This window comes from Hemicordylus capensis, chromosome 1 (assembly GCF_027244095.1).
Source record: "Hemicordylus capensis ecotype Gifberg chromosome 1, rHemCap1.1.pri, whole genome shotgun sequence".
NCBI lineage: Eukaryota > Metazoa > Chordata > Lepidosauria > Squamata > Cordylidae > Hemicordylus > Hemicordylus capensis.
In genome coordinates, this window is record NC_069657.1 from 349,559,352 (window position 1) to 349,574,979 (window position 15,628).

General features: G+C 42.7%; 1 protein-coding gene across 20 annotated transcripts in view; it reads left to right on the plus strand.

Moving 5' to 3' along the window:
- The window catches only part of EYA4 (EYA transcriptional coactivator and phosphatase 4), a 224,044-nt gene that overhangs the window by 170,798 nt on the left and 37,618 nt on the right, over nt 1-15,628 (plus strand). For all 20 annotated transcript variants that reach the window (XM_053287739.1, XM_053287860.1, XM_053287848.1 and 17 more), the window contains 2 exons: nt 8,051-8,187; nt 11,441-11,524. In XM_053287739.1, the coding sequence (XP_053143714.1) occupies nt 8,051-8,187; nt 11,441-11,524 (221 nt within the window). The remainder of the gene's footprint in view (nt 1-8,050; nt 8,188-11,440; nt 11,525-15,628) is intronic.

Consider the following 15,628-nt stretch of genomic DNA (forward strand, 5'->3'; position numbering starts at 1 on the left):
TTAAAATCATTTAAACGTTAAAATTATTTAAACGTTAAAATCATTTAAAACCAACAATAAAAATTTAGAGCCATAAATCAAATTAAAAGCCTAGGTGAATAAATGTGTCTTCGGTACCTTTTTAAAAGTTGCCAGAGATAGGGAGACTCTTATTTCAACAGTGGGTGCATTCCAAAGTCCAGGGGCAGCAACAGAAAAGTCCCATCCCTGAGTAGCTGCCAAATGAGTTGGCGGCAACCACAGACGAACCTGTCCAGATGATCTTAACAGGCAGTGGGGCTCATGGTGAAAATGTATTTCTTTCAACACAGGAGTAATATGGTCTCTCCTAGATGACCCAGAGACCAACCTGGCTGCCGCATTCTGAACCAACTGTAGTTTCCGGACTATGTACAAAGGCGTACGTAGATGCACATTATCTTACTGTATTGCAGTAATCCAGCCTAGAGGTTAATAGCATATGTACCACCATTTTTATGTCATTCATCTCAAGAAAAGGATGCAGCTGGCGTATCAGCTGAAGATGATAAAAATTACTTCTGGCTGCTGTCTCAACCTGGGACATGAAGGAGAGGTTCAGATCCAGAAGCACCCTCAGACTGCATACCTGTTCTTTCCGGGGGAGCATGACCCCATCCAGAACTGGGAGAAGTTCATCTCCTGAGTTCCAACCCCACACAATAAGTACCTCTGTCTTATCTGGATTCAGCCTCAGTTTGTTATCCCTCATCCAGCCCATTCCTGCCTCCAGGCAGGCGCTGAGGGAGGTTATGCCTTCTCTTAATAATGTTGACATGGAGAAATAGATTTGAGTGTCATCAGCATATTGATAAAACCCTGCACCAAATCTCATGATGATCTTTCCCAGCGGTTTCAATGTAGATGTTAAACAACACTGGAGACAATATGGAGCTCTGAGGGACACCATAGGAAAGTTCGGATTTACACATTTATACATTTTAAATTCCACACAGCACACACACATATCTCACCCTAGTGTGTGTTTGTGTGCCAATGGCTCCCCAAATGCTGCTGGCCAGGGGCACCAGATATTCAGCATCACAGGTGGTGCCGGTGCGGTACATGTGTGGGTGAGTCATGTTACAGCACTAGCTGCATGCTGTGACATGTCTTTGGAAAGAAGGAGGGAGGGTAGGGTGGGTTGAGCAGAAGAGCGTTGCGGGCAGGCGGGTGGTTAACTATGGGTCATTCACTCCCCTCCACTTTGAGCTCAGTGTAGGCAGTAGCAGGAAAGGTTGACCTTGAGGAAGACCAATTGCTCCACCAAGCTAGGGTCCAGCAGGGAGCAATGGGATGTCATCGTGTTTCTAGCACGTGAAAACACCTGCTTGCTCTGGACACTGGTCAGTGGGCAGGACAGGAGGCATACTGCAACTGTCACCATGTCTGGCCAGACTTGGTGGCCCACTGCCTAGAACTGCACATGGTCCATCTCTGTGACTTTACTGGCTCCTGCAGTTACTGTTCAGCACTCATGCAGGGCCTGTTTGGCCAAGACTCTCACACCCCAGGAAAGGTGGCAAGGCACACCCACTTGAACTACTCAATGGAATGAATGGGAGGAACTGCCTCTGTGTTGGCGCTGCCAACTGGGATACCTAGACTGGGAAGAGGAGGGAGGAAAGGAGGGCCGACCTGCACGTCTGCTGATTGTGGAATGCACCCTGGGCAGGGGGCGCACCATCACCCTCCTCCTTGTCCTTGAGCCTCCAAACCTCCTCCTCCTCTAACTCGCTTGACGAGGAAGTCCCTCCACCTTGGCAAGTTGTCAGCACATACAGCATTGCCCTTGATAGTTGGGTCTCATAGACAAGAAAGGGCGTACTCCTCTTTTTCACCTAATTTCCTCGCTAGCATTCGACAGCTCTAGTACTCAGCTTGTGCTTGGCTGTCCCTAGTGGTGAGTGAGGCTTGGAGTTCACCCATGAGCTTCTCCAGGAGAAGCGCAGCAAGCAGGTCCTGGATCAGAGGTGTGGCATTGGAACACAAGCCCTTTGTGGCATACAGGAAGGGCTCGAGTGCCAACACCATCTTGGTCATGAGCTTCCACTCCATGTTAGAGAGATCACACATGCCCAAGTCACAATTCCTGGCCAGGTTATCGAGGGCTCCATTGCCTGCTGAAGTAAGAGGAGGATAGAGTTCCACTGGTTCTCTACATCCCCGGAGATGAGATGGTGAGGGAGGCAATGCTCACGCTGCCGCTCATGGAGCATGTGCCTGGGCTCTTGCTCTGGTGGAAATGGGCTGCAATCTTGTGGGACTTCTCCACTAGAGCAGCCATGGCGGCGGCAGCAGCACCTGCTGGCGGGGCAACCCTGTTCTCTGGACACACTGACCTCCTTGAGGCCAGTGGTGTCTGACACAGCGAGTTAAAGTGTGTGTACACAGAATGTTCACATACTCCATCTGCTCTACCACCTTGGTGACATTGGAGGCATTGTCCATGACAATGAACCCCCGGCTGAGGTTTGGCAACCTAGCTAGCCATTCATCAGTTTGGTGGTTGATGACCTCAAAGGTTCTACCATGGAAGTATTAGAATGTATGCAATCTGGATTTCAGAAGGGTCTCAGCACTAGTACCCTGATATACCAGTTTTGGCTTCTATTTTTATGGTAGATAAAAATCCACTCTTGACTTCTATTCTAATAGTGGATAGCAAAGAATCCACCTCAGATCACCAGCACAAATGTCTAAAAGGAGCAGCCTTGATCAACCCATTGGCAATGGGAGGAGAACTGGTTTTGTGATACCAAGCATGAATTGTCCCTTATGCTAAGCAGGGTGCATCCTGGTTTGCATTTGAATGGGAGACATGTGTGAGCACTGTAAGATATTTCCCTCAGGGGATGGACCCACTCTGGGAAGAGCATATGCATACTTCTATGCAGAAGGTTCCAAGTTCCCTCTCTGGCATCTCCAAGATAGGACTGAGAGAGTGTCATGCCTGCAACCTTGGAGAAGCTGTTGCCAGTCTGTGTAGACAATACTGAACTACATGGTGTAACAAACCCAAGCCCAGCCCATCTGAGAGGAGACTGTAACTGAGCTATGCCTCTCTGAGCCTCATGGGCTGATTGGGTTTAAAATTAATTTAAAAGAAAAGAAGAATCTCTGGTAGATTATCTCGCTGCCACCAAGCAGTCCTTGGTTAACAAAGTTACCTCTGGCAGGAATAGGGATGCTAAAACTTCCCATTCCCTCTCTAGTTTTCTAGCAGGCAAATATAAAAATGTGGTTCCACTTATGTATGCTTAAGGAGGCTTAGCACCTCTGGCTGAGGCAGTGTGAACTAGAGGCTTCTCCTTGCCTCTCCCAGAGTTAGTCAGATACTCTGAGAGTGCTTGTAAAAACAAAGAAAACAATTTATTAGTTTACTATAAAAAAGAAAAGTCAGTCTTAGGCTTTAGCGTAACGGTTACAAATGAGAGTTAGTTTAGTGGTTACAAGAGGGTTTTTTTAGAACACCCAGATGGTCTCAGGTGGTGCTTAAGTTGTTCATTACTAGACTGAAGTTGAAGATAGGTAGTTGCAAAAGCAGATATTTCGGTATTCAAACCAACACTCACAAAAGAAAATAACTTCTAATGCAAGTCTTACTAAAAAAGTTTCTCCTACATCTAAACCACTGAAGCCATAAGTCTTGGTTCCCTCCCCTTGGACCTCACCAGGACTTAGGTGAGACCAACACCTACAATCCCTGACACACACACCCCCACCCAAGGGACTTGCAGAACTCACCCTGAGAGAATCTGGCAAGACTTAATTGCTTCTCAGTCACGTAGGCACACCTTCTTCTTCCCAGAAGACCCTCCGGAGCCCTTTAGCCCTGCCCAACTTGTTGACCAATTGGGTCATGACCTAGAGGCTACAGACTGTCAGTCAAGGAAAAACCACCTTTTATGTTAACCTTATAATTGTTGGCTGGCTGCCCACTACAAATGGACCAATGGTCTGATTCAGTATAAGGCAGCTTCCTGTGTTCCTAATACACAGGTTTCACAGCTGGAGCCTTAAAATGTCCTTTCCATACTATCAGAAGCATTCTTTGAAACACCCCAAATCCACGTCTTTTAAATTAGCTTATCTTTAAAACTCTTTTCTGGTGAGCCCAGTGAGCCAACTGGGCTACTTCCACTAGCAACAACAGGAAATGTATATGCACATCAAATTCCTATTTGAAAATCTTTTGGGGGCACCTTATTTTAACAGACCCACCTTATTTTAACAGACCCACCCAAGTCCAGGGATGTGATTTGTTTTATATTATTTTACACCAACTTGGTCTCTATGCTTATTCTTATTACTTTGTTTCACTGCCACCTTACGATTATTTATTACCCTGCTCTCAGTACTTAACTCCTTGGTCACATAGCCTCGGGAGTGCAGGATAGGCGTATATGTTCAGTGCATAAAAGAAACAAGGCTTAAAGAGTAGAACAAAATAAGAATAAGTTTTTTATTTACAAAGGATTGAAATAAATATCTTTGTACGGCAGGGCACATACATTTCTCTGCAATGTTGCTAAATAAGTCAGCTGTTGGACTCTTTCTTTTCTTCTTCTTTTTTATAACTGTAATGCTTAGGGAGGTATATAAATTGGGACAGGGGTATTTAAACTTGGTTTGCAGACCTGGTGAAATAACCCAGACCTTTCTATCTGTTGCTAGGAGGGTTTTTTCTGGGCACCTTTCTCACTCAAGGTTTATTTCCCAGGCTTAACACTCCAGATTTCTAGAGCACTGCATCAGAATACTGCTAGTTCTACAGTCTCCACACATTCACTGACTAAGTCTCTCACAAACCCCTGAACAATCTTCCTTGTTCAAGGGAGGTGCTTCACATGATTAGTGTGATACACCTTGAGGTGGTCTGTGGGCAGAGTGGGCTTAGCCCTCTCTCCTCGCAGACAATTGCCCGTGGATCCCTGGGCAGTCAGATCAGCCGCCCACATGACTACTGGATCCGTCATGGAGCTGGTGGGAGCTGTGGGGATCGGGGGCCACTTGGCTCGCGGAAGTCCCAGGATGCCCTGCATGAGTGTGCAGGGCATTCTGGGGGAACCCCCGAGCCTGGGAGACTGCTTGTAGCCTCCCAGTCAGAGGTCTACTCATGTGTTACCGCGTGCCGCAGCAGCACATGAGCAGAAAAACAAGGTTAATGGAGTGCTTGCTCCGTTAACCCCCTTTAAGGGGAGGGGAAATTAGGCAGGCTAGCTGCCTTGGAATCACCAGGTTTGCCTGTGAGCCCGATGGTTCCGATGATCACCAGGAAGTGGGCTCGTCTCCCTTAGCCTGCTTTCTGGTGATAATCAGAATAGCTTCAATATCAATCTCTCTCAGCTTCGTTCTGTCCAACCTTACTCTCCTAACTCCCAGCTCCAACTCACTAACCAATGCTCTGTCACCAACTATCCTTATTTAAATACCTCCCCGAACATTCCATGTGTGGTTGCTATGACAACTCTTGATCACTCCCTCTCCACCCCACCCTCCCAACATGCTGCATGTATGTTTCACAGTGGTAGATAAAACTGTGCAGGAAATAGCCTTGTGCATTTCGATTCGGGTACAAAATGTTTTGTTCCTGAAAATAGCAATTTCAGAGGTTTTGTAACCAAAACAAAATCAAGAATTAAAAACCAGAGATTTTTGTTTCCAAATTGAAATTACTGTGTTTCGAACAGAATTATTTATTTATTTATTTGCTTTGTTCTTTGGAAAAGCATTACAATTGAAATTGACTTCTCTGACTCTCTCCACTCCAGCTGAGGCACTGAGTGATTAGCAGAAGATAAGATATGCCAAAAGCTGTTGAGCATCAATGGTTTAGTTAAGTACTGTATGTGTTGTATTCAGTGTGATTGAAATGCAAACTGACCTTGCAAAGAGATTTGGAAGACAGCATTTTGAGACAGAAATACCCAAATATCTTTGAGAGCCCAGTGCAATTCCAAAGCTCTTGCTAAAAGCCATGGTATAAATTCTGTGGAGAAGCTTTTCGAGATGCTGATTAGGAAAGTTCTGAAATTACACAGGTTTTTCTTTCCAAAGGTTTAGAAAGAATCCCTTGACTTGTTCAGGGGTCTTTTGAAGAGCTATTTTGTTTTTCTTCTGATTTTTATATAGTGGTGTCTAAGTTTTGTTGCCCAAGTTGAGCAGTCTAGTGTAATTTAGGCCACAATGTAATTTGGTGGGACATGATGTCTAAGCCAGGGCTTCACAACTTTTGCCATTGCAGGGCCAGGTCATCCACATGGGACTACAGGAGACAAAAGGAGGGGGGTGGGGAATATCCCTTTCGATCTGTTGACATTCCCAGGAATCTCAGTTGCTTATCTCTTTCTTGTAACCATGATCCATGGTTTTGCACTTTCTTAAATGCAGTGATGATAAATCTCAACAATTCAGTAACTGTTCAGTAGGCTGATTTGTTTGGGCTGTGGCTCACTACACTTCAGTTAAATGAACATTTGAAGCTGTTCCATAGTACCAAGGCAGTTTTATTTTATTTTTATTTATTTATTTACATTTTTTATCCTGCTCTTCCTCCAAGGAGCCCAGAGCGGTGTACTACATACTTAGGTTTCTCCTCACAACAACCCTGTGAAGTAGGTTAGGCTGAGAGAAGTGACTGGCCTAGAGTTACCCAGCTTGTATCATGGCTAAATGGGGATTTAAATTCAGGTCTCCTCGGTCCTGATCCAGCACTCTAACAGCTACACCACACTGGCTCATTGGTCTATACTGCTATCTCAAATGACCTGTGGTCACTATTCCATGGGGAGGGAGTGTTTTTATTGAAAGAATGCTTGAATCCACAAATGGATTGTGCTGCTGTCCTAGTGCCACAGGGACAGGCTCCCACCAGCTGCAAAATTTTCAAATAACTGCCAAAAAATTAAGTGTCGTTGTTGTTCATCATTCTCTTCACTCTTTCAACTTGTTTATGTGGGGCTTTGGGGGCAAAACAGTGGGTTGCGTGGCAGTGCCCCAAGGGTGGTGCACCCAGATTCCAAATAGGGCAAAGGTGCTGATTTCTTAGGAATTTTTGAGGTTTACGTGGTTTTAAGATTTTTTCCCCATAGGGAATAATGGAGGTTTCAGCAGCCCCATAACTCCACCTGGGGGGTACTGGGACGGCCCGAAGCAAGTGGTGGTGTAGTTCACAGAGGGTGCCAACCAACCCCCTGGATTGCTAACCCATTGGGGTACTGGGCTTTGTTGTTTCTGAGGTGTTGAGTTTAGATTCTCTGGTAGCAAATGAGATTTTTTAATGAAAAACCATGAATCCACTCTCATATGATACTAGAGAATCTACTCTCAGAACACCTCTAGAACAACAAAACCCTATACTTCATGGGTTGGCAACCCATGTGGGTGGTTGGCACCCTATGTGCACTACACTGCCATTTGCTCCAGGCCACCCCAGTGCCCCTCAAGTGGAGTTAAGGGACTGCAGAAACCTCCACATACCCTATGAGGAAAATCTGAAAGACATGTAACTTCATTAATTCTTTAAAAATCAGCCCTTTGCCAAATTCCTCTGAAAAAATTGTGGTAGCTTCCTTGCACCAACTGGGCACTACTACCAACCACACTCCACTCTGGGCCACCCCTCCCCCTCACGTGAAGCTATACGTTTCCTGAAACCTCCATCATACCCTATGGGGAAAATCTGAAAGACACACAAACTTCAAAAATTCACCAAAAATCAGCAATTTGCCCAATTCCCTTGAAATTTGTGTAGTAGTTTCCACTCATTGGGCACTATAACCCCCACCCACTCTTTTGACCATGAGACCCATTTTTAAATCTGAATTAATTCAGATTCAGATTCGAATTAATTCGGATACAAAACAAAACGGGTGATTCGGAAGGCTTAATTTCGGACAAAATACAAAATGGGGTTGATTCGGATTTGGTACAAATCGAAACAGAACAAATACAATATGCGCAACCCTAGCAGGAAATCCTTTGTATTATGTTGATCACATTATATTTTCATTAATTGTTTTGTTTGCAGGAGAGTTTGACACGGTGCAGAGTCCTTCAACACCGATCAAAGACCTTGATGAAAGAACATGTAGGAGTTCTGGGTCAAAATCAAGAGGCAGGGGGCGAAAAAATAACCCATCTCCACCTCCTGACAGTGACTTGGAGGTATGTCCTTTAGAAACTGGTGGATAATAACACAATGTTGCCCTCAGTTGCAACTCACAAATGAAGAAATTATTAAATCTTTTTCTTAAGATGGAGACAAAATATAAGGTGGTGGTATTCATTTTTGTTAATTTAAGAGTATTTTTGACTATATATATTATAATTGAGTAATATAAAATAGTAAAGCATTTGTTAATTTTTTTACAAAGTAATTAGTAAACCTATTGTTTGATCAACTTCTTATTTTCCTTAAAATTATCTGTAAGGCAATAACAGATATACCACAAGCTAAAGCCATTTCCTATGTCTCTGTCTATCTATCTATCTGTCTGTCTGTCTGTCTGTCTATCAATCATATTAATATTATACATTTTAAGAAGATTATACAGAGTAATGTGTATTAAATAACACTTTATATCAGTTTGTTCCTAGTATTGAATCACTTTTATCAGTTTTCATTTTTGAGGGTCTAAACAAAAAACTATTTCTCATGTTCTATAAGAGGATTCTCTACAGTGTTACCATTGCAGAAGTGAGTTGCTTGTGCACACCTTGTGCCCAGCCCCTCACAATGCTTACAAAGAATAGTATTACAGTAGGAAGTCAACCACATATACATATTTAACTATGTTCAGCTATGCTATCAATGTTTAATTGTCCTCATTTTTCTTCTCCTATATCAACTGTAAGAAAGAAGTCAATACTGAGAACAGTTTGTGGCACTTGTGTTATATTGCCAGGGAGAACATGATTGATATCTTGTCCAAATAGTTTCCATTGCATTTTTAATGTTTTCCTGCTGAATATACCTGATATGCCCACTTTCCATTGTCAATGCCCAGGTGAGTCCTGCAGCTCCCAAACTGTCCTGAATGAGTTTCCACTTGCCGTAGTTCTGAGCATCAAAGCTCTGACCTCAGCTATTCCAGCCTGTAAGCAAACCCCTCTCACTCTTCTGCCAGTCTGGTCTGCATTTCCTTAGGAACTCCAGCAGTGCCTTTCTCACCCTAAACCCTGTCGAGTGGGTAAGAAAAAATAGAAAAGGAACACCATCTCAGGTAGAAATGGAAGTGCCTAAAGTTGAATGGTTGACTTCTATCCTTTTAACTACACAACATTCCATATCTAGTTACAATAAATCAAAGATGAGGTTTATTAAAGTTAATGAACAGTTGCATTAGATAAAAGACATCGGAATAGCTGCACAATGACACACAAACTGTTTAAATTTCTAAACCACACTGGGAATTAGGCTGGAGGAGCTTCACTAGAAGCTTCTTTTCATGGTTGACACACTCTAGGACTGATCCAAGATGAAATATGACAAAATCTTAATTTTATGCATAAGTTTTCTAACCTCTCCTTTCTAGAATTGCCTTCCCTGTAAATTCCCACTGTCAGGCTGATCAGTCCAACATAGTGTAGACTAGGGATGTGCACAAATAATTTTTTTAAAATTCGATTTGTGCCCAAAATAAATCACTCCTGATTTGTTTTTTATCCAACTCTACCCCCCTCCAAATCACCCCATATTTTATTTGTATCTACTTTGCTTTGATTCGGATTCGGACCACTTAACAAGTTCCTAGGGGCACCAAATATGGGTGGTGGGTAGGCCCCCATGGGTTCCACCTACCACCCAAATTTTAAGGCAGCGGGGAATTTCTTTAGTTTTTATTTATTTTGAACATTTCCGCCATAGGAAACAATGGGGATTCGAAGTTGTTATTATTATTTTATTTTATTTTTACATTTTATATCCCGTTCTTCCTCCAAGAAGCCCAGAGCGGTGTACTACATACTGAAGTTTCTCCTCACAACAACCCTGTGAAGTAGGTTAGGCTGAGAGAGAAGTGACTGGCCCAGAGTCACCCAGCAAGCATCATGGCTGAATGGGGATTTGAACTCAGGTCTCCCCGGTCCTAGTCCAGCACTCTAACCACTACACCACGCTGGCTCATAACACAGATCCCCAATTTTCATTTTTTTAAAAAAGCTAAGCTGTAGTCCTTGTAGAAGTGGAGTTATGGAGCAAAATGTGCATTCATTATTTTTCAAGTGTTTGGATTCTTTGGTGTATAATAACTTTTCCTCTTAATGAATCCCTATGAGGATTCATTATATACCTTCATTTCTTCTGTTCATTTTGACTATCATTGGACAGTGTCAACTGTCAACTGGCATGTGTCAATTACACCCCCCCACACACACTGGGGTACTCAGTTTATTTTAAAGGTAATTTTGAAGTGTTTAAATTCTTTGGTGTCTTCATTACACATCTTCATTTCTTCTGTTCATTTTGGCCCCACTGGTTTGCAGGTGGGGGTGGGTAATTAGTGGCATCCCATGTTCCAACTACCCTGCAACCCACAAGCCACTGGGTACTCAGTTTATATTTTAGGAATTTTTGAGGTGTTTAGACTCTTTGGTGTGTAATGAATCCTCATAGGGATTCATTATGATGAATGGTTATTAGACACCAAAGAGCCAAAACAATTGAAAAAAATCCTATAACATAAACTGAGTAGTACCCCACTGCCTTATGGGTGGGAGTGGAGTATAGTTGGCACATGGCAGTTGACAGTTGGCACTGTCAAAAAGACAGTCCAAATGAATAGAAGAAATGAAGGTGTGTAATGAATCCTCATAGGGGTTCATTGAGAGAAATTTATTATACACCAAAGAATCATAACACTTGAAAAATAGTGACCACACGTTTTGCTCCATAACTCCACTACTACAAGGGCTAGAGCTTAGCTTTTCTTTTCTTTTTGTTTTAATGAAAGCTGGGAATCTGGGGAAATTAATAGGAGGGATCTGAATCTCAAATCAAATCAGGAGCAATTCGATTTGTACCCAAATCTAGCCAATGGACCACAGGGGTGATTTGTTTTGCCTCCAAATTACTGAATCAGCTAGATTCAGGTACAAATCAATTTGAACCCAAATTAATTTGCACATCCCTAGTGTAGACTCCCTCAATCTCTGTTTCATCTAATTTCTATTTTAACCTTCTTCTTTATGAAGTCATGTATTCCAGTGTCTCGCCTGACATGAACAGACCAGGGACAAATTTTCACAGATAACAAAGGAACCAGATAAATTTCAACGCATCAGCCTTCATGGTTTCCTGTAATTACTTTTTTGGGCTACATCATTCGCTTCTTGTTGGGAAAACCTATTTTCTCCCAACAAAAAGTCAGTTACCTATTGTTTTATATTCATTGATTTTTGTCCATGCTTCTTTTTTCAGCGTGTATTTGTTTGGGATTTGGATGAAACTATCATTGTCTTCCATTCACTTCTTACAGGATCTTATGCACAAAAATATGGGAAGGTACGTGACATAAATTTAAAACTTGTATGATGCAACTGTAATTTACTATGGTTAATTGCCTGGCGGTTAGCCGTAGAACCTGTTAACCCACTAGTAAGCCATGATTTCCATACCAATCACACATGAAGAACCTCATTGTAGCTTAATTATCACTAGTATGAGATGCTTTTAAATGTTTTATATGGGACCATATTAAGCGTATGCATTCTATTTTTAAAAGTTACAAAAAGCTAAGTTAGTCTTTTGAAAAGAAGGCCAAGGAGTTGTTAACTTTGTATACTACACACCTCGCACAGGAGTTGTATAAAGCTTTGTTGGTAGTTAAACATAATAAATTATATGCACTGGAGACTGAATTTCTGTTAAATTATACTAGACAAAAATATTGGGAGCGGCGGGTTAGAAATTGGGTAAGCTTTTGGGTAAGATAAAAGAACAAAATATAATGAGGCTATTCTCTAGGGCAGCCCAGCCTGGGTTGGGCTGCTTGTGTGGAGCACCAGGATTACTCGCAATCCCAGCGCTTCCACCCCCCGCTATCCTGACTTGAACCCTGGCCCTTAACTGAGGTTAGAGGAAGCAAGCATGCCCTCAAAGCTTAGATCCAGCTTTATGTGTGTGTGCTCAGGCTGCATGTAACCCAAGCTCACACAGAGTCAGGCACCAAGAGTTCTTGACTCTCAGGATAATCTGCCGATGCACCATGCTCATAATGGGGTGCATTATGGGATACTTGGAGGCTGGGACTCGTTTTTCCAGCCTTCAGCTATCTGTATTGCCAGGAGCAGTGAGATCATGCGGGCGCTGAAGAGGAGATCCTTGCTTATCTCGGGGGGAGATAGGTTAAAACCTGCTTTCCTCCCCAGCTCACCCTCTCCACCCCTGTTATGGTCGTGTGAACAACCTTAATATCTTCTGTTTGTGATACTCAAGGTAATATGTATACAGATTTTAAATCTATAAATTAACCATTTTTTGAGTTTTATTCTAAGTTGTATAGTAGAAATCTGGCTATTGATGAAGATATAGATTGCTTTTTGCAGAAAGTATATCTTTGACATTTAACACATAATCAGATGGGTTTTCTTGCAGCACCATTGTCTTTAGAGGAAATAATGGATACTCTTAGATCTATGAAATGTGACAAATCTTTAGGACCGGATGGGTTTGAGGGGACATTTTATAAGAGGTTTGTTAATTTTTTAGCAGCTATTTTGTTAGATGCTTATAATGAAGCATTTTTGAATAAGGTATTACCACTGGAGTGATGGTCTTGTGGTTGCAAGCATGACTTGTCCCCTTAGCTAAGCAGGGTCTACCCTGGTAGCATATGAATGGGGTACTTGATGTGTGAGCACTGTAAGGTATTCCCCTTAAGGGGTGGAGATGCTCTGGGAAGAGCATCTAGGTACCAAGTTCCCTCCTTGGCATTAGGGATGTGTACAGAACTATGGCGGGGGTGCTACTTTAAGAGCAGGGGAGGCTGTACTTACCCCTCCCTCCACTTTACCCCCGCCGGCATTTTTTTAAATGGAAAACTAATCGGGGCGGCAGCATACCTGCCTGCCACCCCATTGCCCCGATTGGCTGGATATGGCCGGAAGTCCCTGACGTGCCTGCGTGCGCTGGCACGCGCAGTAGCATTGGGGGCTTCCGGCCAATTGGGGCAACGGGGTGGCAGGGAGGTACGCTGCTGCCCCGATTAGCTTTCAAAAAAAGGACGCCAGCGGGGGGAAAGCAGCAGGCGGGGTAGTAAGTGCACCCTCCCCCACTCTTAAAGTGGCACCCCCACTGCTGTCGAACTGGCGGAACGGCCAGTTCATCAAACCAGTTCCGTGCACATCCCTACTTGGCATCTCTAAGATAGGGCTGAGAAAGTTCCTGCCTGCAACCTTGGAGAAGTGGCTGCCAGTCTGTGTAGATAATACTGAGCAAGATGAACCAATGGTCTGGCTCAGTATATGGCAGCTTCCTATGTTCATAATAACATAAGAACAGCCCTGCTGGATCAGGCCCAAGGCCCATCTGGTCCAGCATCCTCTTTCGCACAGTGGCCCACCAGATGCCGCTGGAAGCCACAGGCAGGAGTTGAGGGCATGCCCTCTCTCCTGCCATTACTCCCCTGCAGCTGGTACTCAGATTCATCCTGCCTTTGAGGCTGGAGGTGGCCCACAGCCCTCCGACTGGTAGCCATTGATTGACCTCTCCTCCATGAAGTTATCCAAACCCCTCTTAAAGCCATCCAGGTTGTTGGCTGTCACCACATCCTGTTCCACAAGTGGATCATACATTGTGTGAAAAAGTACTTCCATTTGTTGGTCCTAGACCTCCTGACAATCAATTTCATGGAGTGACCCCTGGTTCTAGTGTTGTGTGAGAGGGAAAGAATTTCTCTCTCTGCACTTTTCTCCACACCATGCATGATTTTATAGACCTCTATCATGTCTCCCTGCAGTTGTATTTTTTCTAAACTAAAAAGCCCCAGGTGTTGTAGTCTTGCCTCATAAGAAAGGTGCTCTAGGCCCCTGATGATCATGATTGCCCTCTTCTGTACCTTCTACAATGTCCTTTTTAAGATGTGGTGACCAGAATTGTACGCAGTACTCCAAGTGTGGTCACACCATAGTTTTGTATAAGGGCATTATAATATTAGCAGTTTTATTTTATTTTATTTTAATTTTCAATCCCCTTCCTAAAGATTCCTATCATGGAATTGGCCTTTTTCACAGCTGCCGCACATTGAGTCGACACTTTCAATGAGCTGTCCACCACAACCCCAAGATCCCTCTCCTGGTCCGTCACCGACAGCTCGGATCCCATCAGCATATACTTGAAGTTGGGGTTTTCTGTCCCAATGTGCATCACCTTACACTTGCTAACTTTGAACCGCATTTGCCATTTTGTCACCCACTCCCCTAGTCTAGAGGATCCTTTTGGAGCTCCTCACAATCTGTTTTAGATTTCACTACCCACCTGCTAGTGTTCCACCTTCTTTTTATTTTATATAAATGTTATTTTGAAACAGGTAAAGATCCTCCATTATTTTCTAGTTATTGATCTATTTCTTTGTTAAATTTGGATGTTAAAATGTTAACTGATACCTTGGCACATAGATTGCAATTGGTAGTTTCAACTATTTTAAATCCTCAGACAGGGTTTATTTTTGGTTGCCAGGGGTGTGATAATATTAGATTGTTGATAGATAGTGTGGCTTTAATTGAAGATAGGAAAGATCCAGCTGTAATTATTTCTTTGGATGCAGAGAAAACCTTTGATAAGATACTTATAGGGTTTTTTGAATAGGTATTTGTTAAGTTTCGATTCCCTCAAAGTTTTTGGATTGGGTTCCAATGTTATATATGGCTCCCTATTCGTGGGTGATTACCAATGGTATAGTGTTGTCTTCAATTAACTTGGGTTATAGTACACACCAAGGATGTTCCGTATCCCCTCTTTTGTCTAATTTGGTATTAGAACCTCTGGCTAGTGCTATTAGATATTCAGAGAATATTCATTGCATTATACTAGGTGAGATAGAATTGCATATAAGGTGATTTTATATGCAGATGTTACATTTTATTGATAAGCCAGAAGATTCCATTCCTAACCTTACTTCTGTATCTGGTTATTAAATTAATTGAGATAAATCAGAGGCAATGCCTTTGGGAATGAAGAACAGTATGGATAAATATAAGATATGGGGGGTTTTAGGTGTTGCCTGAAATCTTTTGTTTATCTAGGTATTGTAGTGGCTGGGAAATTATCTCAAATGGTTTAAAATTTTCAAGGTGTTTTGAGCAGATGAAAAATGATTTGGATAGGTGGCCTAAGATATTTCCAAGTCTTTGTAGCAAGATAAATGTTGTTAAATGAATGTATTACTCATATATATTTTAAGCAGTCTTCCAATGTTTATACTTGTTTACTCTTTTAAGAGGGTATATAGATTGGTGAAAGAGTGTTTGTGGCACGGGGCCCCTCCTAAATTTTATTTTGGTAAATTAAAATTGCCTGTGCAAGAAGGTGGGTTTAATTTCCCACATTTTCAAGCTTACCATTGGGCGTATATTTTAGCTTCTGTAGTGAGATGGAATGGGGAGCAGA